General features: G+C 46.8%; 2 protein-coding genes across 7 annotated transcripts in view; one reads left to right on the top strand and one right to left on the bottom strand.

The window, feature by feature from the left end:
• Positions 1–2286: 2286 nt before the first annotated feature.
• LOC135366856 (twist-related protein 1-like) lies at positions 2287–8668 on the top strand. The gene is made up of 3 exons (XM_064599803.1): positions 2287–3171; positions 5114–5494; positions 6701–8668. The coding sequence occupies exons 1-3, from the start codon at positions 2841–2843 to the stop codon at positions 6823–6825; spliced, it is 837 nt and encodes a 278-aa protein (XP_064455873.1). The 5' UTR covers positions 2287–2840; the 3' UTR covers positions 6826–8668.
• A 1223-nt stretch (positions 8669–9891) lies between these two features.
• LOC135366854 (RING finger protein nhl-1-like) overlaps positions 9892–24251 on the bottom strand; it is a 35301-nt gene continuing 20941 nt past the window's right edge. For 3 of the 6 annotated variants that reach the window (XM_064599799.1, XM_064599798.1, XM_064599800.1), the window contains 3 exons: positions 13933–14746; positions 12856–13077; positions 9892–11667 (listed from right to left, as the gene is read on the bottom strand). In XM_064599799.1, the coding sequence (XP_064455869.1) occupies positions 10507–11667; positions 12856–13077; positions 13933–14746 (2197 nt within the window). In that variant the 3' untranslated portion in view covers positions 9892–10506. The other 3 variants (XM_064599797.1, XM_064599802.1, XM_064599801.1) reach the window with 3 other exon arrangements.

Genomic DNA, 24251 nt, shown 5'->3' with positions numbered 1-24251 from the left:
GTGCTCGGGTAGTCCACAACACTCGTCGCCAAAACTGTCGTGTTCGAACTTCTTTATTCATTACCGTACATGCTTGTACGACGAACAGCGCTCGCAACCTGCTGAGCAGCTTACAAGGAAAAAGACTCCCGGCTTCAATGCTCGGTCCTTTTTAGGCAGACATGGGAAAGGGCGCGCGGCATCACCTGATTGCAGAGTACGATAACAAGATATCGATTGCAGCACAGCAGATAATCAGGACATAACAACTACCATGCCGTGCGAACAATCTTGAAGCTCCGGAACACTCTAAGAAAAATGGGTGTGAAAATGTGATAACTTCTATAGTTACCACCTAGGTCAACATAGCGTTTGATAACGGGTGTAAAAGTGTGGTAAAAGCAATGATCGTATATCCAAATTGCTACAGAAAGGCGTACGCCCTTCTCGCTCACCGAATCAGAAGCGATAACCCTTATCATTCGTGGCAATGGGTGGCGGACAACGTGCTATGCGGTGAAGTTCTGTTTTGAGAGTAAGGTAGCAGGTAGAACTCTGCGACCTTTTAGGCACAACATACGCGACAACTATTACCTCCTAAAAGGTGTAACTGCTCTACCCCTTTTTCTAAGAGTGGAGGTAGTTACGGAGAGCAGTACAGTCATACATTTTTAAAACCGTTTTGTTGTACCATTAGTGAAAAATAACTACGGTGCGCAAACTTTGCATTATTTAATCCCAGTTTTTTATTGAGTCTATGAGAAATAAACAGCACTTGAAGAAAGTTTTACGACATAGATTACTGTAATGTAATAAATTGACCCTTGTAAAATGTTTGCTTAATCCCCCTCTTTGTTATACATTAAATAGACCCTTCTAATTTGCTTGCTTACAACCATACTCTCTGTTACATGTTCTTGTCATTTATATGCGTTCATCATGGTTACATGTTGAATATGGTAAATAATACATTATGGCTACTTGCCTGGTGTATACAGTGTATGTGTTTAATATAACTGTATGTTTCTTTTAATATTTTATATGTTTGTTTTTAGGACTATGTTCCCAAGTAATAGACAGTGATAGACATGGGTTTGGGTAATAGACATGAGACAAGCCTTTAACGTATGATCAAATAAATAAAAAGCACGAGGAAAAATATTGAGAATGAGATGTAAGAAGGACAAAGAAGAAAGGCGGCGCAAGCCCGCAAGAATTCTTGTCTCCCCGCAAGCATTTTGCTGTACCAGTACGAGGTACAAAATCAAATTGAACGAAAACTATGCCTTTTACGTGGAAACTCAATAAATGAAAGGAGTACGCAACGACAACATTTTAATAGGAATCGTTAACGTTCGGCAAAAAAATTAAATGAATTTTGGATAGGCTGCATTTCGGTGGTGGCCACGGGGCTTTTGGTACGTCTTGGAATCTTTGTGGTTGGTATCTGTCGCTCTAAAGTACCGAGCATGATATTAAGTTGCAGGACTGGTGAACGTTTTCCTAGAAATCCGCATATAGTCGCATACAGAGCATCTCAGATAACGTGTCACGCGTCGTGTAAGGGAGGTACAGGTTCACAAGTATAGGTTCATCGGTGCGAGATCGACCTATAGGGGCGACACTGTCACCTTTCTAGTGTGGATGACACGCCGGTCGATGTTCGGAGTTGATGGTTCTTTTCCGTAATTCTTGTGTATATTCACCGGAGGATCATTTGCACCGGAAGATCATGCTCCACCTACTGCACTGAACGCGGAATAAACGTGTAAAAGCAGACGACGCGTCCACACTACGGTAGTTCCTCGTTTCTCCGCAGCGCGCCGACACCGTTCGATCTCGGAGCGAATAGAAGTGTAAACTACAGAAATTTTCGAATAATTGCATTTCCTTTTCATCAACTGTGATATAACGACTGCAATACAGCTTTGCTAAATTTGATGAATCTGCCTCCTTGTCTGCGTACAAAGTTCAACAAAAAAATTCGTTCACTCCCCATCCGCATCCCCATGTTTCCTCCATTCTCCCATTCAACGACCCCTTCGCATCTCTTCCCGTTTATTGGCTCTTTCCCACCGTCGTAGGCGGAGCCAATTCTTCCACGTGCTCCGCGGCTTCCTCGTGGCCTCCGTCCTCTCCCCGCAAGCAATAAGCCTCGGAACTCCCCCACTTCCTGCTCTCTCACCTTCCCGACACTTTTCCCAGTGCCCGATTGGCCAGCTGCTGGTGACATAGTGGCTGTTTCTATAAAATGAGAAATGTCCCGTGCACCGTCCGCCATTCTTATTCCCCTTTTCACCCCGGGGAGAAAAACTTCTGTCAGCCGCAGAAGAAGAGATCGCCGGCATCTCGTCAGCAGCACGCCACCGCCTCAGGAGAAGAGAAGGGGCTTCGACTTCGCTCCGGGAAACCTGCCACCGCCGTGCTGCTCTCCAATCTAGTTTGAATTCGCCCGAATTCCTTTCTGGAATAATTTCACTCCCTTCTTTTGTGTTTTCCTTTTTTCCTCTCCTTCCGTCAGCGGCTCCTCTATTTCCCGGCGGAAGTGAGTTCCTCCCTCTCCTTGCAAGTTTTTGGAGAGCTGGTTACCGGAGAGGGAGGGGCAACGCGGTGCTGCCAACACCAGAGTTTTCAATAACTGCGGCAACGGAAGAAAAAAAAATAAGCGGCGAGCAAGAAGGGAGACCCTTCTCTTTCTCTGCACTTTAATAATTCGGCGGCGTCCAGATTGTGGTGACGTTTCCAGTCGTGCATACGACAGTTCTCTTCCGCCTCTTTCCCCTCCTTTTAGCGCGGACGAAAGCCCGGGGGACAAGCGAGTGCACGTACATATATATATATAAAAAGAACGACGCCCAAGTATGTCAACGTCGTACCACAATCAGCAGAGTCACCAGCACCACCACCAGCCGTTTGGCCAACAGGCCGCCGAAGACTTTTGTGCCGCTGCGGAGTTTCCGTCTTACGTGGGTGAGGACCTGGCGTTCCAGTGCGTGGCGTCCACGTCGTCGATTACTGCGACTTCGGCGTCGTCGAGCTTCGAGAGGTCGGCGTCGATGCGACTTGAGGACGGAGGACGAGATAGTTGCTCCCCTGCGTCCTTGTCATCGAGTGAAGTGCAACGCCCTGCTTGCGAGTTCGCCGCTCGTGGACCCTTGCCGCCGGGAATACCATACACGGCCTGTCTCGCAGGTGAGTACCGTTATCCGCGTGTCCTACCTATTGGAGTGATATGGCGTTCTTTTGTAACAGCGATGGTCGCAGTATAAGCGCGGTGTTTTAGTTTTCTTCATACTGGGTTACATATGGCAGCACAAGACAGTTACCTTGATACCTTACCTTACCTTACCTTACCTTACGTGACGGCATATTATGTTGGTTGCTTCTCCTACATACAGAACGCTAGTGCAGGGAAAGCACGCTTTACAGGAGACTGCCATGATTGGACAGACTGACAAACACTTCACTCCATATCTGTATATAAAAAGTGTATCTGCATATAATAAGCTCGCGTGGCTCAGTGGTTAGCGTGCTGGCCATGTCACGTCGAGACCGGGAGGTACCCGGGTGCGAATCCCGGTGCCTGGTGTCCTGTCTGGGGTTTTTCCTAGGTTTTCCTCAGACGCTTTGAAACATATGTCGGCGCAGTTCCCTTAGAAGCCGGCCCAGGACGCACATTCCCCCAGGGCGTCAGTCGTGACGTTGCCCACATCTGTGAGGCCGACAACGGCGAGTCCTTTCACCAGCACCACCACCACCACGTATAAAAACATATCAAAAGCGTATAGAAAGCATATAAAAAACGTGATACACATAACCCAATGTACCCTCACACTAGCGATCGCCGCAAAGACGATATGCACATTCAGTATCCACTGGCGGCATGACCCCCACGGGAACATACCGTCATTTGCCTTTTTTTTTTTTTTTTTTCGCTGTGACAGGTGCAGAACCCGGTGATTGTAGCGCATGGAAAAGTGCTTAGGTGTGCCCCAGGTTGCATCGAACATGACTACTTTAACAGAAGCCACAGTGAAACAGTCATAGAATGGCTCGCCTTTAAACGCGCTATCAGCGTCGTGCACTGATAAGCAGGAGAATACTAGCTTGCACTGCGCAATCCCGACAGCATCATGGTAAAATTCCACTATACCGGTACAAATGTTTGCCACGAATACAGCATCGGCTTCACTTTGTACCAACGAGACTTGGCACTCCATATACTGTGCATGGCGTACAAGATAATCGCCTAAATGCTTCTCGCTTCTGAATCTCGATGACAAAACCCCACATTTGACATCCGCAACACCCTGGCAACTGATGTGGCCAATTATATTTTGTTAAGAAAAAAAAAAGAGGTAACTATTTGGGGAGCAATTGCAATGACTCCCCATTTAGTCCGAAGACCCTCGAACTTAGTTCCTTATCATTGCATAATGTTGATGTGAACGCGTCATGGAAGATGAAAGTCACTGAAAAGGTTAGCCAGCTGTAAGACTCGAACACACATCTTCTGGATTGCGGGTCCAGGCCTCATCCAGGTGGTGCGTCATTGAGTCAAGTCACTGCGAAGGCGTGTTTGCTTAGCTCGGTAGAGCCCTGGACCGACAATCCAGAAGATGTTGGTTCGAGTCCTACAGCTGGCTAACCTTTTCAGTGACTTTCATCTTTCATCGTTAATTTCTTAGACAAATTGAGGCTTTGTATGTATTTGTCCCTTCTATGTTGTTCCATCCTCAGAATATCAGTTCTTTCATGTTCAGCGTCATGGAACTTTCACGCAGGAAAGTGGAGAAACATTGCTGTCATACCTCATGCCCTGCCCTACTGTGAGTCTTACGTTACCCCAAGAAGCACAATGTGCTAAAGGTGCGAGTGCATAGTGCTGGACGAATAGATCAAGGTTGTTTTCTCCGTGAGCAGCACCGCGAAATGAAGCCTTGCACTGATAAGGCGCCTGCCAGCATTCCACATGTACCTGAACTTCCAGTACATAGTACTGCTTGGGACGGAACAGCAAAAGGAACGCGCGTGACGAAGTGTGCCTGTAGCTGGAATACATGTGTCTGTACCACCCTGTATCTGTATCTGTATCTTGCACCTGGAAGGTAAAAAGGACCCGTTGTGTCTTCAGGCGGCGTCCCTCCGGATACCGGCGGCGGCGGGTTCTGCTACGACTACAGCAGTGGCAGTGGCGGGGTCCCGGTGGGGGGCCAGCATCCCGGTGGAGGGGCCCCGTTTACGGGACCCTACAAGGTGCAGCGCCGCGCGGCTAACATCCGGGAGCGGAAGCGCATGATGAGCATCAACACGGCGTTCGAGGAGCTCCGCTGCCACGTGCCCACGTTCCCGTTCGAGAAACGCCTCTCCAAGATCGACACCCTGAGGCTGGCCATTGCCTACATCGCGCTCCTCAAGGAGGTACTCGTCTCGCAGTACGACCCCCTGACACACATCGAGAAATGCCTCAAGGGGGAGCTCAAAGGGGAACACGCCGCAGAGTGGAATACTTCTGGTAAGTTCTCATCCTGTACTACCGGGGCAGGTCATCACCTACAGGTCAACTCCGCCCACAAACGTAAGGACGTCTGTGATTGGCTTTGGCCTGCGCATGACGCCTCCGAGTTACGACGTAGTGCACCCGCATGCCTCGAACTGTTGCTTGTAGATACACTGATCATGTTGCGAAGACACTCGTCGGAGACGACGTGTTTAGAGCACATTCGCAGGCTTTTAAAGCAAACGGGTGAAATATTCGCGTCAAGAAAACATGTCAACCGGCCTTCCTTGTTTGCCTGGCGTCCGCCACCTTCTGGTATTCCCCACTCTCAATGTGTGTACTACATTACTACATGCTCTGCTGGCGGTGATATACCTCTGTGACTGTAGCTCTTGAGGTGTCTCGGTGTGTAGTTCTTTATCTCTTCATGTCATCAAAATAGCCGGATGATAACATCACGTGGTTGCTAAACTCCATAGTGTCACATGTCGACCAGGGGATCCATAGTCTTCATTAAGAGGAAAAAAAGGACAATACGCCGACTGTGTCTTATGGAGTGTCCATGGTGTTCCTTGTTGTGTCCGTGGTACGATAGTCTGCACCCTGGTTATTGTAGATAGTGTGGCTATCTGGACATAGTAGATAAAAGAAGTCATTTACTGTTCCCTCCCCTGAATCTCTTCAATTTATCAATATAGTCTCCGACTTCTGCCCTGCTATTATTCTCAGATGTCATAATAGAATACCCGCACATTCCGCGACGTCCTCCTCCAGAAAAAGAGGTGGTATGAGGGTTGCACGCTTGCCCGCCGCCCTGGAAGCACTTTGCCTGCCTCCCCTTGAAAAAAAAAAAATCCTGGGAAGGCCCAAGAGGCATAGTGAACGCCTAGACGAGTCTAAGATGCCTAGAAGAGCCCAGGCCACGCGTACGTTACCACGAGAGTGCTAACTTCAGTTAACCGCTCAGTGTTATTCGTTAATTGTTATTTGCTCTCTAAGCGAGGTGAAGTAGCCAGCATCCGCGTAGACGGTGCCAATCTCTCGGTACTACTTTTATTTGCACTCACTCACTCTCATACTCTGGCCTTTAATTATTTTGACCACGACCGTTCTCTTACCTTTACTTTCTTACCTTTGCATGTAGTTTGAACTTTGAAGCGCTACATCCATGTTGATGAAGCCTATACATTTTTTTTTCATTTCCATTTTTCTTTAATGCAGATCTGACGGCCCGCCTATCCTGGATCAATTGGGAGAACCTGGGCGTGAACCCGAACCGGCGAAGCGTGCTGACCACGCTTACTTTGACTGCAGACACCATCGGCTGTCATAACGGAACCCAGTAACTACAGTGCCATCTTGCGGTTTAGCCGCCGTGTGTCTGCCTCCCCGCGCCACGCACCCCATTGTTCGAGACACAAGGGTCTTCTTCTTCGCTGTACATAAACGTCATGCTGTGGAAATACGCGAAAGATATATAACGTGAATTGACAACGCGATTGACTGAGCGCTTGCACAGTGTGATGCGATACGGTCGCCACGAACGATTTCACCGTGTGGCCGCCGTAAAATGAACCATGTTTCGGAATCATGCTTATGGGCACGCTGACGTTCCGCAGACGCTTCTGCGCCGTGCCCTTGCGCGCGCAGTTTGTGACCGCTGTGGTCATGTGATTTCACTGTACGGTTTCGCGCACATTAATGATCTGTGGTCGTTGGAAAGGCTGTGTTAGAACGATGGTATTGAACGAGTCTTCGAAATATTGTAGCTTCCATTTGTTTCCAGGTTCATGTGACGACAGATGTGTACGCAAATGGAAGTGCGCTGGATTTACATCTGTGTATTTTTTGTCCTGGTTCTGTTTGTTACGCGTAATTGGCGCAATGCGTTTGTTATGCCGTCATTTCCTTTCCCTTGTTTTTCCTGGTCTGTGGTAAATTATTCTTTTACGTTCTGTGCATCGGGTTCCGAAGCTGACAATGTGGATACGAATGACGTTGAATGGGTCGCCTGGAGGTAGGGGGCCATGAGTGGATAGTTGGTCCGAAGCATGCCACGTGATCCATTACTATCACGAACCATGGCAGTAGTCCTTCACATTCATCTTTGCCAATCGTCCCTCTTTTGAATGATTGTGTGCTTTGGGAAAGGACGCCTACGCTTCAATCAGTCACGCAGTTTCTTTTTTGTCTTAAGTTGTTTGTACAGTGGTGCACCTTCTATACATGTCTGTAGAAACGAAGCAAGGTTGACTGGGATACAATTTATTGCAGTGTGCGTGGAGGTGATAAAAAGCTGCGTTCGTACCGTTAGAGGGCGCACGAAACGACGGAAATGCGGAATATCTTAACCACCACCTCGGTTCTTATCTACGTTGCAGTAAATGCGCGTAGAAACCGTGGTAGGAGCCTGAATCTTCTGTTTCCTTGTTTCTGCTTTGACAACATATTCGCCTTCCCAAAATTATCGCAACGCGACTAATAATCACGATACTTACACTAAGCCTGATGATGTTTCAGTTATTTTTCGAGATAGAAAGCTTCATAATCTCTTCTCTCAACTTCGAAGCGTCCCAGGTAAGCAAGATGCAGTTCATATCGGGGTATATAATGCTATGATGCATTACACACTACGTTTAAACCTCAACACATACCAAGCAGAATTGGCCATGAAGATTTCTCGGGCAAGGAACACACAGCCATATAAGTAAATAACTTTCGAGGCTTTTTCATGCTGTACACAGTGTATAGCTTGCTGTTGTCTTTGTGATCATAATACTGTTGACATTCCCACTTTGTCCTCTTGGTATCCTCTTATACAATCAAAGCGTGTTCTTGTAATGTACATATTTACTTCCTACCGCATTGTGTCCTGTATAGTTTTGAGATGACTTCTAATTTTAGTTGTTAATTTTTGAGTGCGTGATATTAGTTATATTTATTGATATTATTTATTAACAAATGAGACGAAGCAACCATCCTCACGAGATGAACCAGGACGCGAATCTGACGCGTTGTCCTTGAGACGAGCGCCCGAACGCAGTTTTCCGTTTATTTATTAATTTTTCAGATCTGCACCCGACCACGTATGAAGTCTTTATACTTTTTATCAGCTTGTTTTCAGACGCCTTCATTGTTGAGTGCAATTTGTTAAGAAAATGACAAATTAAAACCAACATTTTTGTTGAATTTCTGGACTGTCACTGTCTTCACTTGTTTCTTTGCACCGAAAGGGCTTGTCATTGCCTCATAAGCAGTTCGAACACCACCGAGGACGGAAGGAACTTATTTGATATAGTACAAGTTGCTGAGACACGCGCCGTCTTCAGCGGGGAACGTACAATTATTATTATCACCATTACACGGATAAGAGATGCCCGTTTGCGAATATTTCTATCAATAAAAGAAGAAGACAGAGAGAAAGAGAAAAAAAGTCATGTTATGCGCTCCGTTTCGATGCAGTTTCTTTCACACGTTATCCTTCTGACGACACGTGTCTGATAACGGATCCGGCTACTATATCTCTTACCCCTCGTGACAGTGGCTGTGATGCAGTGTATTATCTTTCTATTTCGTGGTGTCAGTCGACAAGTGCGCATGCTCGGTGCAGCGACGCATGGCATGCGCGTTGCAACAACGAGCGGCATCGAGACAGGACCGGAGAAAGCAAATGAAGTCGTTGAAGGACACTGTAGTGATTTTGTCCTGAGTTTTGAACCTTCTTCGCGGTGTCTCAGTTGGTGCAATGGCGAAGCAAATGGGAGTTTACAGCGACCCTTATCAATCATTATTGTTAGGTGTTCTGGTTTGAGTTAGCTAGTGTTGTGCGATAGTGTGCGTTTTCGAAGTAACTGAGAAAAGTCGTACTGCAAATACATATTTGAACGCAGCTGAAGTGACAACAGACAAGTCAAGGCGGTTCATCACGACTGCATGAGCTAGTGGACTCGATGCTGGTGAGTACAGAATACATTTTGATCATACTGTCGGGAAACGTATAAGACCCGGTATTATTATCTCAAGCCCTATTGTTCCTATCATCGCCTTCTTTACAGATTAACATTGTGCTTAGTAAGCAGATGAAACTGCACATATCACGTGACCCTCGTAAGACCTCGACTTCTGTGGTATTAACGCATTTCGGTTACGAAGTGCTTGAAAGACGAGTGTTCAGGTTCGGAAAAAATAGCGAAAAAGTATTGTGTTACTAAATTTGGTAGTCATGGCCGGTATCGCGTCGCTTTGTCAGATTTTGTAGCGACGCTAGTATAGCGCTACTTTTGAGCGGAGTACCGGACAACGTTATTCCGTTACTCAGTTTCGATGGTGGCGGCTGCACTGCACCACCACGACACCGCCGTCGTACTTGCCACCACCACAGTTCATGTTAGAGTACACAGTGCATAACAAAAAGCAGTTTTTGTTTTTTTATTTTCATTTTCTCGGACGTGACGGAGCTATGTGAATTTTCTATTGGATAATTATTGCGTGTACATTGCTAGCGGCGACAACAAAGCCAAACTACAAATGTGCATAGACAACTTCATGAGTATCACAGTGGTAGCTTCTTTCATCTCAAGCCCTTGCTGGTAATGCCCATCAAACGTTAAAAGTGCCCTTTAATACATCCTTCGACAGCCACAGAAAAGCAGTCACTATTCTGCACAACTGACAACAACACGAATCAACATGGCCATGTACCACGACCGCGAGCACTGAAGGCAGTCACCAGTTGAATGTTCTGAATGATAGGTCACAAGCTGCGGGAAGTGAAAGTACAAATGTTCACACGAAGTTTATGTAAGCATCTTAGCAGGGCTCGCTACAATGGAATACATAGTTTTAGGACTGCAGACTTGACTGAAGCGGCGTGTCGCCAAAAAAAGGGCGTAGTAGTATTCGCGAGTCACCAAAGGAACTGAGAAGACTGCCTTTTCTATCACTGGTTAGACGCAGCTCTGTTATTCAGAATGCACTGCGCTGTATGTATGTTTATGCTCATGCTATATGGGATGACGACTGAGCCATCAGAACACTTGTACAGAATGATTCTTGAAGTCACTGACCACAATCTCATTGTTCGACGTCACAGCAATGCCCGAAATCCAGCTAAACTGGCCGTGGTTGGAACCCTTGTTACCAAATGTCCTGACATGTCGGCCGTCCGGTCGACAGATTTGAATTCTACCATTGCCGCTGTCGCCGATCAGGATGAACCCTCTCGCGTCCACAGCAACGCATTCGGGGTGTACGTACTGGCCGCGTTGTGATCCTTTCTGCCCGAAAGTGAACAAATGCTCTCCGTCCGTGGAAAACACATGCACCCGGTGGCTTCCGAAGTCGCATATGACGACTCGCCTGGCGTCTTGTGTGACGGCGATTCCCGTGGGCTCCTGGAACATGCTCCTGGACCGGTCGTCGAGCACGCGCGTTCCAATCTCATGTAGAAAGATGCCTTCGTGATCCAGCACTTGAATTCGATGATTACACGTATCACAAACGTAGATCCTACCGTTGCTGTCCACGCAGATAGATTCGGGACTTCGAAAGTGCCCGGCTGATCTCCCTTTCATTCCGATCTGCCTCAGGAAGTTGCCTTCCTTGTCGAAGACGTGGATGCAGTGCTTCCACTTATCCGTAATCAGTATCTCTTCTTCGATCGGTGATAACGCGATGCCGAACGGACACAGGAACTCTCCCTCCCGGTGACCACGACTTCCGAAGGACCGGAGAAACCTGCCAGTGTGGTAGTCGAAAGTGAAGACTTTATGGTTATCCATCGACACGACGAAGATCTCTGACGACCAGGGGGACACAGCGACGCCTGACGGCCGTTGCACGAGTCCGATTCCGAGACGGGATTTGGGGAGGAAGGACTTTGTGCGATAGGCTCTGGACTGGGCGTCGGCGAGTTGGTCCTGCGCTTCCCGTTGTTGCTGTGTAACAGTGGCAGGACTGTTTTCAAGGGGCGCTGCGTTCGTGCTGTTGCCCATCAGGGAAGGTATGAATGGAACGGGCGGTGAAGAGCTCAAGTTGACGAATTCGACATCTTTCTCTGTAGGTTCGGATGGAGACCGGATGGTGACTGAGAAGGAGCTCGGGTCGAAGGACACTTCTGTGTTTCCATTGGTTACGCTTTCTGACAGTAAGTCGCCTGCTTCTCGGTGCAGTCGCATGAACGCCCGTACCTATGTGAACAAACGCAAAAAAGATGCTGTGTCATATCAAGCAAACCTGGTTACCAATAGTAGTTCTCATTGTTTGCGTCGTGTCTAGAATAGACGTGATGAAAATTTTACGTAGCTGCCTGAGCGGCGTTCACAAGGACGTTTCCCCTGTCGAAGCCTTTCGGTCAATAGTGGTGCACCTCGAAAATTGGCGCGTTGTGATTAATGAAGATAAGGTAATCACGAGACAGTTCGGACAGCGTTTAGTTAAACCATGGGCTGGAGGATGACTCATGACGAGAATCTACACTGGCGTGTATTTCTCTGGCTAGAAATGGTCATACAGCCTTTAAAGGGGCACTGAAGTACAAGAATTTTTCATCACGGGATAAATTATGCCGTTACCTTAAGAGCAATGCAAAATTAACAGGATTCATGCGTTGCGTCGTTCGTGACTTATGCGCGAATGAAAGCGTAATTTGAGGTTTGCCCTTTCTTTTTTCGTTTCTCAAGGAATGCGGAATGGCTTGTCATTGGTCTCCCCAAGCGATCTCCTTCCATGATTGGACAATTCCTCTGAGGAGGTCAATAGGGGCCGCTCTTGAGAAACTGGAAAGGGCGAATTACGCTTTAGTTCCTTTTGTATTGCTCTCAAGGTACGGTATCTTTTATTCTCCTATGAGAACGTATTATTAGTAATGCACTTATTTAGTATCGTACGTTCCGCTCCCCCTCTAGGACAAACAAGCACGGCCCTCGCGAGTAGCAGATCAAGTGGAAATGTCAAAAAGGTCGCGACGGTTCGTCCCGAATGATCGTGGAACCCAAATTAACGTGCAACCCAAATTAACGTGCAACCCAAATTAACGTGCAACCCAAATTAACGTGCAACTCAAATTAACGTGCAACTCAAATTAACGTGCAACTCAAATTAACGTGCAACTCAAATTAACGTGCAACTCAAATTAACGTGCAACTCAAATTAACGTGCAACTCAAATTAACGTGCAACTCAAATTAACGTGCAACTCAAATTAACGTGCAACTCAAATTAACGTGCAACTCAAATTAACGTGCAACACAATTATTTTCATCGGTGCACGCGCACTTCAACTCTTTACGGAAAAGGGGGCAATAAGTGCGTAGAAACTCGGTCATGCCACACCCTGTGCTGGTATTGGTCATAGAGCAGTCATTACAAGGCGCTCACCTTTTCATTCGGATCCTTAATGCTGTCCAATCCCTCCTTGGCTAGAGTGCGCGTTGCAGCGGCAGTGTTCTTCACTCTCTCTGTAAGGTCGTGACATGTTGCTTCTTCACATATCCTGGCGGCCTCCAGGCGCTCCAGGAGCTGCCTCTCAGAGTCTCTCAGAGTGGAGATTCTCATCTCTGTTTCTTCCTTGATTTTCGACTGCAGAGCGGATTGTACCTCCTGCGATGACAGGACATGATTAGTTATAGTTAACACGTCGTGCACATCGCACGTCTCGAAGTATCCCCTTATTTAAGAGAATCCTACTTCTGCAATGTGTGAGAAGCTAATGCACTTGAAATACAGCTGCGGTCGTCGACGAGACCGAGTTGCACGACGGGATTAACGCCACGCGCACACACATACACCCACAAGAAAGATATCAATGTCACAATCAATACAAAATAATTTACAATATTTGCCTCTATAAGAATTGACCGTACGTGGAGCGGCTGAGAACACGTTACGTATTCTCATGTGCCGTCTATGGTACTATGTCGCTCGGGGTCTCCTGCAGACCTTACTCGAGGTACTGGATATGGTCCCTCTGATATTTTGACGGTGTTGGAAGCTTGGCTCCCATTTAATAGGCGGCATACTGTAGCTGGATGCCCTTAGATATCTTTTTTTTTCTTTTTGTCACGATACGGGGGTGAACAATGTGTCACGACTCTTTGGGTTCATGAACCCTTGGGTTCTCTTTTCCTTAAGCGACGTTTTGCTTTTTTTTTTTTTCGATCAGGTTTCGTCCACACTCGCATACATCTCTCTGAACTTCTTTCTTATTCTTTTTGCTTTATTGCCTTTCATTAGCACCTAGCATGCTGCTATGACAAGGCCTCATGCAAGACGAGTGTGACCAATTTGGTCATTGGACAGGAGACACACATAAGTGACGCTTGGACAAACTGTAAGACGGACGAAGGAACTAAGAGGCTGTCACAGCGATGGATGTCACAAAGACGGTGCAAGGACTTAGCTTTCACATTTTGCGCATGGCGGTGGTATAAAACGAAACGAAGTAACTGTGCTCACCTCGAACTCTTTGTACCTCTGTCCGACTTTATCAACCGTTGCCTCCAGCTGCTCGGTGATATGACTCAACTGTTTGGCCATGTCCTCCACATGACGTGCCAAGCACAACGCGCAGTAGGACAACTTACAGTGCTCGCAGTACACCGTGGTGCTCATCGTCTGACAGGTACTGCATTGCAGAAGTTCGTCCATGGAAGCATAGTCCGATTCCAGAAGGTCTAGAATATTCTGCAGGTGAATACTTGATGGAAATCCAGAGATACCTTCTTGAGGCAGGGGAACTTCAGTCCGGCATTTGGCGCAGCGAAGCTTGGTGATATCAGCTGACATAACACTGTTCTGAAGACACAGAAAGCAGAACGCGTGCTGGCAGGGCAACATCTTTGGTCTGTGCAGTCGGTCCAGACATATAGGACATTGGACCATTTCTTTCAATGTCTCGGTTCCTTTAGAACTTAGGACAGTAATCGACTGTTTCTGTGCATCCAGCTTGGTATCGAGGGAGGGTATTGGTACTGGTGGTGAGATTTGAACAGAGACGGCGTCCTGGACCGATGTTGTGATGGTGGAGAGCGAAGGTTGACCCAAAGTTGGGGCTGCGCTGGGATTGGCCGTTGGCGGAGCGGTTGAAGGTGGGAGTGGTGGTGCTGACGATGTCGCGGGTTGATGACTTGTGGTGGATGTAGAAGTTGAGGTTGTGGCAACAGGGTGATTCAAGTGGCTGCGGTAATCGTTGGCCACAGGGTTTGAGAAAGGAACGTTGTAAGTCCGCACATCCATCTTGTTGAAATGCACCAGCTTTGGCTGGGGAATTCTGCAAAGAGCAAAATGTCATGATATTGCAGAAAAGAAGACTACGAAGAAAAACGCATGTCGTTCGAACATGGCATATGTCACTTCAACAGTCAACCAATGAGACTGCAATATTACACTCTCAAGAAAGTTTCCGCGTCACTTTGCACATGCTGTGACTTACTGCCATGAAAACGTGGGTTTCCATACCATACCATAAATATACCATAAGTAAATGAAATGAATGACTGGTCACAAATGAAATGAATGACTGGTCACTGAGATGAGTAACAATGTTGCAATGGTAGAATCGTCATGAGAACTATCCTGATGCACACAGCAACTCCCCGAGCGACAGAGAGTTATCAGAAAAATTATATAAGAAGCTCATTTCACTTCGTTTTGATACCACTCGTCTAATGTATGCAATGGGGTAGGTTGCTGCGCACCAGCCGGAATACCAAGCTGAAACACCCCATGCCATCGTCATGATTTATTTGTTGTTGTCGTCGTCGTCGTCGTCTAATTTGCGTTATGAGACTGGTTTGAAAGAGAAGAAAAAAAAAACGGAGAGCTTGACCCAACAAAAAACTTTATTTCAATGATGATGAGTGGGGAATTTCATCGCAAGGGGAGATGCTCTACCCCGTTGCTGGTGGAGGTTGGCCCAATTCTACATCGGGACGGCCACTTCAGGGTGGCGAGTTCCGCTACCAGATTTCTGGAAGGATGGATCTTCCACGAGATCTCTGAGTAAGGAAGTCGCAGACTGGAACACGGCTTTCCCGGGATCTATGCCGCTGGCCAGTTACGGATTATTGTCCAGCACTGCACGTTTAGCCATGTACGTTCTACGCGATTTCGTGTCTAGTTGAAAAGTCTCGCTAAAAGTTTGGTTTCAAACTGGGTGCAAGGTGCAATAAAGTCACATAACGCGTATACAACACATAAAAGGGTAGCAACAGAATCCCCTTGCAAAGCATGATTGGTGAAACAAAGATGGAGAATTGCATCATTAGTGCATCCTTGTTATTGCACCGCCACCTATACGTTGTCTTCAGGTTCCATCAGCGTGCGTTGCGAGCATTGAGCGAACGTACTCGCACTGCAATCGGACGTATGAAAAATACAAGTTCCTGTGCTTAGTCTGACAGAAATCATGGAGTTACCGAAGACCTGTCATTTCCGTTAAACGCCATCTGGTACGTTTTCTTGAGTAATGGGCCGTGATGCCCTTTGCGTGACGTCAGCCCACGGACTTGGTACAGGCGTCCGCCAGGCTCTTTTCTTTCGTCTTTCGCCGTCTTTTATGTTTTGTCATTTGAAATTGAGGTCAACAGTGTCGACTGGAACGGTGAGGAGCTAGCTTTCTTTCAAGTTGCCTTGTAAAAAAAAAAAAAAAAGAAAGAAACGTTAGAGTGTGTTGGTGGCAGTGACGCTGCAAACAATGAGGTCTTCATTGCGAACATCCATAAAGTCTCCAGTGTTGTCGTTGTTGATGTTGTGTAGACAAACACGTGACAACTACACAGTCTGAGAAACAGCCAATACTTCATTTTGGGAACCATGCTTATTGTGTAACCTATACGCCAGATGAGTACCGAAACTTAAATAGGCATTATGCAAATTGCCTAGTTTGACTTGTTTTGGTCCCTTTCCCCTTCCCCACTTTTCTGCTTCTCCGTCTGCGTATTTTTTTCCTCGTGTCTTACAGAAGCAATAAACGGCAGTTGTTAGTAGGATCCTGTTTGTGTTGCGTGTGTTTTCTGTCATCCATATTGTCCGTGTTTTTTATGCTCTGACTTTGCAGGCATGTACCAAGTAGCTGGCTTATAGCCATTGTCGCCATACGCACGTGCTGAATCCCAGACAGTTGGTCATGTCACACGGTTCGTTGCAGCACTGTTGAGACTTTCATGTTTGAGGATGTTTATTCAACGTCAACGCATGGCTATAAGCGGTCTAAAATGTATTGGAACGCACGTCAAGTATTTCGAAGACGCGGGAGTTAAATTAGTAGACATTTTTCATTCCCGGCACACGCGGGTACGTCCTTTCGTCGGACTGACAGCGATTGCGCTCAAAAGGTCCTCGCACGTTATACTCAACTGCTCCGAGAAGCATGATGTTCGGCGATTTTTCCCGATAAGATAGATCCTGAATATCACTGTAGATTATCATGAATTTGAGTAAATCCGGCACGCTCTTCATGGTGGTGGGGTAAAAAAAGTGACCTTTACTTGGCACATTTCCGAGTTCACTTCGCAAAAATTTACATAATTAAACTTCGGTTACATGGCATGCACATCAGGAGGTGGCAAAAACCTAGTCAGAACAAATGCCGGTGACCGCAGGATTCTAGGTGGCATAGTTCTTTTTATTCGAATTCAGTGACACGTCTTCTGGGACACCCTGTACATTGAATGGACTTGCAGAACTCAGCACTAAGTTATGCATGCAGGTTGATTCAATGCATAAGCTAAATTAATTTCACGTTGCTGGATTATGTATTAAAAAATTTTGGTATACTCATCTTATGGTATACATAATTGATTGAACGCTCATCTATCGCGCTCCGGCAAAGTTCCCCTCCCATATGAGTTTCTAGATGCATTAATGCGCGATTTAGAATGCGCGATGCAGGAGCCGACAGACACAGTAGCGCTTCGATAAAGTACATTAAACCCCTTAACGAGCATAAACGAGAAACAGAATGTTTTTCAAATTCAGAGGACAGGGTTATTACGTCAAGTAGCGCGCAAGAGAGAAAGACAAAGAAAGAAGAAAGACGCGCATGCGTGCCCGGACCGTGTATGTTCAGCTTGCCATCGAGACAGGAAAGACGGCAAATATAACAAGAAAGAGTGTTAACATGCGAATAACTCGGTCTAGACGCGTTCATTATTTGGGGAGACCCAGCAGTATATGCCACAACATCAGAATGGAGACACAAAACACCTTGAGGCTTATGTTGGGCTTGTCAGTTTCAGGACCGTTACTTCCTTCATGTTCGCCAGATGGCGCTGCCTAGTTCTGTGGTGTGTGTGTGTGTGCATGCATACGAGAAAAAAAAAACATGGAGGAGAGAATGTGAAGAGAGCGGGTGCTTGTCCCGTTCCTTGAATGAGTTCCCTGGCAAGTCAAGTTAAAAGCAAGTCAAATCAACTTAGTCAAGCCAGTGTGACATAATGGCTAGTGCACTTTACCGATAACCGAAAGAGAAGTGAAATGAGGGAGAAGGAGGAAGGGAGAGGAACCCAGAGGTGCGGGATTGTTTTCTACCCACTGTCTTGCTTTTTCGACGACCGCAATGTTTCAATCTTTACTGTCAGCAGGTAGCGGTTGTCACGTTGTAGTCCACTAACCAGAGCACTGGGTACCTCATTCGTTAGAAATAAATCTCTCGAATTAGTGAAGTAAATCACAAGAAGGATGTGTGCATATACGCGTGACTACTTTGGATGGCATCGGCTACGAGGCTTCCCGTATTTCCAGTGGGCGCCTACAGCAGCAGGGAGAACCTGTTTCTCTCTTGCTGTGTAGATGCGCTTGAGGCCACTATGATGCTGCGTGGGAGTACCCCACTTATTTGGAGCGCACCTGCCCATGCTGTTTGCTTACGCAATTTTTCTATTGTACACCAGGGAAGTACTCCACGAGCAGCAGCTTTCACAGAGATAATGGTAGCTATTCTAGTAAAGAAGAAGAAGAGAGAAAAAAAAAGTTACAGCATGGACTGACAACATTTGTGCGAGATTTGAGCAAAGGCAGTTTGAGATCTCTGAGAAAAAAAAAAGAAAAGAGCGGGGTTGGCCTGAGCGTATCATCTGGTAGTGTGTCACCTTACTGATACTGCCGAGGCCACCAGCAACTGGGTGGCAGAGTATACAAGTTTGTTTGACACGTGGTCTGCATTTAGGTATGTTAAACACTGCGTGCTGTTCTTGCGTCGCCTTGTCGCCTTGAAGAAATTGAGACTTTATTTGTTCGCACCTGCGATCTAAACTGCATACATTCAGGAATAGTGATTGCAGAAGATGTCCCAGTCGTCGCGCCACGAAAACTTCCTCTCGAAAGCCGATATGGTTCGACGATAGGAGGCTCGATTCCCCCTTCTCGCCAGAGGCCGTCATTTTTACAAAAGGAAAGGAAAGCGGGAAGATGTGTGTTCGCTACGACTACACTCCTGAACTGCCACAGACTTAAGAGGGTAGAATGTTGTGTGAGTTCGTGAAGACACATGGCGGAACGAAATAGCGCTTCTTGTGTCTCCGTCTTTGTGTCGCGCTGCTTCATTTTACCATGTGTCACATACTTTCCACATAGGAGTAGAATACATAATAAGTCGCGTTGACGTTTAAGTCAAAAAATGCTACGACGTGCGAGACGCCGTAGTCACCTGAAAGAGTGCTGTTCCAATCCCAGAGCAGCACCAGTCACTTTGACTGAATGCACGCTCCGGTTAGTTTTGAGTCTGTTTTTTTTTCTCAGTTCCCCTGACTCTGTCTACTGTACTCCGGCGAGGTTGTATAATTTCTCGAAAGTGGTATACGTGCCTCACCTCTTACATGCATCGCCACCCTTCTCGGCCCTCCTGGACGAACGTGGGCTCAGCAGACTTCCTTCACGTTTACGAATGGAAAAACTGAGCGACCGGAGCACGTTCGAAGCCGTTGTCGCCGCCGCACATTTACGATTCCACGACGACGTGCGCTCAAACTTGCGTTTTACGGTGGGAGGCGATGTGACGTCCGGAGTAGTTGCTGTTCCACTAGCAGAAACTTCGGCAGCCATACCTGCAGCTCGCTGTCTTCAACACAACTGCGTCCGTGGTCCTTAATGAATGCTTTGTAGCATAACTTCAGAGCTAAACGGGCATTCAGTTTCTACGATGCACAGTCTGCTCAACAAACTCCGACGTCGAGTGCAGCACGTAGTTAATGTCCTTCTAGAGCCACCATCAAGAAACCACGTTGTCTTTTGTCTTGTTTGAAGGAAGGTTCTTCCTTCTCGTTCACACATATATTCCAATGTCTTGCACGAGAAACAAGTACGTCACGCTTCCAATATCACCGTGGAGTATGAACAACAGCGGTCACACGTAACCACCCTCTACGTCTTCACAAAACACCTACAACACGCCGGTGCGAGAAACACATCACCTTGCCCCAATTATCCAATCATCTGGCGTCGAAAATTCACAGGGACGCTGAGTAAGGCACCGTGAGTCACACTGACATCTCTTCAACACATATCCTTGCAAACCTTCCGTACGACGTAAAGGCAACAGCGACGTGTGCACTGTGCACGACAGCGGAACGAGACCCGTTCTGGGTTGAGCTTTCCAAGGGCAAGTCCGGTGTACGGGCGGGCGTGCCGGAATGGCGGCGAACTGCTTTCCTCGACAAACCCCCCACTGTTTCCTCGCAGAGGCCTACGCGCGATCTCTGTGGAAGGAATACAAAGCATAACGCTGTGGATTGTCACGGGCGTCAGCTTGTGTCGTTTCGGAAGTATCTGGTCGCTGCGCAATGTCTCGGGGCAGTGCATGAATGAGAAAAGGCGTGAGCGTGATCTTTTGTGTTTCAGAACGTTGACAGGTGTAGGAAACCGTTCTCGACGGTACAGTAGAGTTGGATGCGGGAATTTTAACTGTCGTAAAGTAGGAAGCAAAAGCTGTGTGTCGGATATCTCCAGTTTGTAGGACATTCATAGCCACAAAACGTAAGGTTCTAACTTCTTGCAAGCTGTTTCAAATCGTCGCATATTGCACATCACGGTATGCCTTCGTGAGTGCGCAGGAGTTCATCTCTCTCGCTCTCTCTCTCGTTTTTCTTGAGCATGGGAGAGATTTACGTAGCTCTTTCTTTTTACATAATGCTGATCGTAGCTGTAATAAGACATTCTATATTTTTTTAAGTATTCATATGCATAAGACCTATATCTGATTAAAACAGAACAACAACAAACACGTACAGACGCATTTGCGCTCTGCGAATAATTGTAATAAGATACTGAGGACCTGTGTTGTGTCCGTCTGCGCTTCACGAACAGCCACGTTCCTAGATACCTGACCTGACCTGAAGTTAGGACCCAATATCATCGTGATTTTGTCCTGCAAAAATGGCAATAGAATGCAGTGTATCACCGTGTTGCCTTAAGCACAGTGCTTTCTATTAAATTGCATAAATGAAAGTGTCAGAGTATCGCTACTTGTTCTTAGACACCGTATAAATAAAACCGTTGTCTGGATATTCGACACCCAAAAGGTCAACTTCTACACAAACGCCTATACGTATGACGCTAACATGCGCATATAAGCGAAGAGTAGATACAGGACTTGCGAACATCGAAGAAAATGCCCACAGCGAATGAGCATCGGCAACAGGCTTGGGCGCCATGCCATGCAACGCAAAGGGGAAATGACTGTGAAGCTGCCCCAGTTTTTACGCCATCAGACTGTGTATACACAGTCAATGGACTGTTCCTGGTCACCTTTTGACCCCTTTGTCTCACGTCGTTTAGCATTGTCACACTGAACTATAGTGCCCAATAGGAGGGACGGGACCGGAGCGTACCGCTTGACATAAGGAGGCGTCAAAAATTCTACTCATTGCCCCTTTCTCAGCGTCCATGCGACATTGTGGCACGTCCTTGCACGTTCCCGTACTTTCCTTGAAACTGCGTTGTTGCGTTAAATGGGGATCAGCTGGAAACTCTTGAAACACTATGACATATGTCTTAAGTAGTCCACATCCACTCTCTCACAAAATTGCTTGGCCGCTGACGACATCCAGTCCACGAACGCTCTGCCCTCAAAGCTCTGTTCATCTTTCTGGATACCATAGGACTTCGATCCTTATTGTGAAGGGGCTCATTATCTCATTCCCCACATCACCACCAGCATTGGGGTAGAGTATCGCCGCTGCCGATGGAACTCCCCATTCATCATTTCGCAACAAAGTTGTTGTTGTTGTTGTTGCAGTGTGGTTGCAGTGGTCTTGCATGGCTTATGTCTCGATGCGTGCCCCGCAGTTAGATGGCAGCAGAGTAAGGCAGGCTTTGGTACACTTAGGTGCACTTAGGTTAGGTAGGTTTTCAGTAGACTGGCCATGTGACCAGTCTTGCCGTTGAATAGAATAGGATAACAGGATAGCTGATGTCGGGCTGTGCCGCACAACAGCTATCCTCTTATCCTCTTCAACCGCAACAGTGCTCACATGGCCACTCTTGGAGGAGATAACCTTGGAGGAGATAGTGGCATTACTTGCACGGTACAACTGCCGTCTGGGAAGGTACACACCTTCAATTGGCGGTACCTTTCTTAATCGGGTTCATGCATATAGGCTTTGTCGCAGATTAGTTGGTCCTAAGCAGGCCGTAGCGTAAAATGATTCAAGCTCTTCTTGACATCACTCAGCGGATGAGGTTCTGAGCTAGCAAGATCAGTCGTATAAGGCAACCATCATGGTTATGGCAGGATGGCGACTAAATAAGTGGACAGGAACTGTAAACTCTACGGCGGCCCGGGAATCTTGAGATGCTGATGGGTTGTCTTCGCTGGTCACTCTTCAGACGCGCTTCTTCGTCTTTTTCTTTCTTGTTGCTCCTTCTGCGATATCATCGCCTTCTGGCGAGGTCCGGTCCCTTGGACACGTCATCATCATCGACGTCATTATCAGCGAGTAGTCGCTTGAAAAGGAGAATCTCTGAATGTCGCCGGCCCGCGTTCAAGGCAATGGTTCTCACTTTGACCACTTCGAAAGTGATACAAAAAGTATCGCTTGAATCATTTCCACTTCTATTGCTGGGACCACCGAATGGCGTAAAGACACACGCTTGCTTCAGACATACAGCAGACACCGTTTGCCGGTACCCTCTTATGCCTTATGCCTGGTAGGTTCTGCACCGGATTAAGTTCAAGACCTGCTCGTTAAACACCCAGCAGAAGACGTCACCAATTTTATGGCATGACACAAAGAGCTCAAGGGCGGCGTCTACCACACATGGTTGTCGCTTGTTGAGAGTGGAGCGTACGATAAGGTAGCATCACCCCATAGAGCCGAAATTAATTCCCTGTGAGAAAACAACAGCCGAGAAAAAAACGAGACTACACCACGCAAGCATTACCATGCCACGTTTATTATTATTATTATTATTTTTTTTTTTTGCAAGAGTGCTATGCTTCTCTCAGCCACGAACATCCCATAATAAATCAGCTAAATCTATCACGTAGTAAACCCATCGACAGGAAAATGCTATCGCTAAGTTAAGAGAATTGTGGTGTCAACTACCGATAAGAAAGACGCCGTCGCGTATTCTCTAGCCATACATTATTTGCATACCTAGTTTTGCATACTTAAAAGGACAACCTGAAACCCTAGATTGATTTTGAGATAGGTATCTCATTCCACTTTGAGTTAAGTGCAGGAGCATTATTCGGAATTCTATCCACAAGATTGTTGTAAGTTTTGATAAATAAATAAATAAAGTGAGCAGCATGTTGACATACGGTTCAGGTTTCACGATGAGCTGCTGCACCTTGGCTGACGTCACAAGGGTGCGTGAATTATATTTTTCTATAATACCACGTCAGCGCCGCGAAGCAACTGTGGCTGTGACGGCGTACAGACGTGGTCAGATGAGGAGAGGACAGTCAGGAAGGAGTGGGGGGAACAGGAGGGTTAGTATACGTCCTTGGCCGGCTTCATGGGGAACTGTGCAGACGTTTGTCTGGAAAGTCTGCCAGAAAACGCTGGGGAAACCATCAGACAGCACAGACGTTGCCGGGATGCGAACCCGTATCACCTCCAAGTCCCGGCGTCGAAAGCGATCATCCTCGTGTGTGACCGAGGGCAACTGGGGGGCTGTTCTGAGATATTATGAAACTTAGGCAGCATGGCTTGTCTGGAATGGGTGGCTTGATTGTTTAGGGGAGCAACAACAACTTTACACAACAACAACTTCGTGAATAAGAATCACAACAACTTTATTACTTTGCAACAGAACAAATACTGGAAGCTACTGACAGTAGCGTCTCGGCTGCTACAGCAATGGGAGCTATTTTAAGCAAGTAATGGAAATACCTTGCGCATGGGGGGGGGCGGTATGTTTATTAAGAAAAAGAAAGGAGAGGTCAGCCAGACTGACGTCGGCTTGCTATTCCAAAAAATGGAAAATGGGGAAGAAAAGAAAAGGAGAAAAGGGGAAGAGAACAAAAAGGAAAAAGGGAAGACAAAGAAGAGAAGAAAAGGAAAAGACAAAGAAGGAAAGAAAAGGAAACGAAGAACACAAAACTAACACTATATAAAGTCACATAGACTGTCACACAATCACAAGACGTTCACAAGGTTCGAAGCGCGGAGAAAGCAGAGGAGCGCAGTGGTAACTGCGCACATGGACTCTATGAGCACCGTAAGAATGTATGTGGCAGCGTCGTTTTAGTTTTGGTTCAGAATGTCCTCAATGCAAAAATAATAATAATAATAGAAATTAAAGAAAAATGAAAGAAAAAAGAGAAGAAAACG

The sequence above is a fragment of the Ornithodoros turicata genome, chromosome 8, assembly GCF_037126465.1.
Source record: "Ornithodoros turicata isolate Travis chromosome 8, ASM3712646v1, whole genome shotgun sequence".
NCBI classification, from domain to species: Eukaryota; Metazoa; Arthropoda; class Arachnida; order Ixodida; family Argasidae; genus Ornithodoros; species Ornithodoros turicata.
Note: the sequence above shows the minus strand (reverse complement) of the source record. Positions and strands in the feature narration are given on the sequence as shown.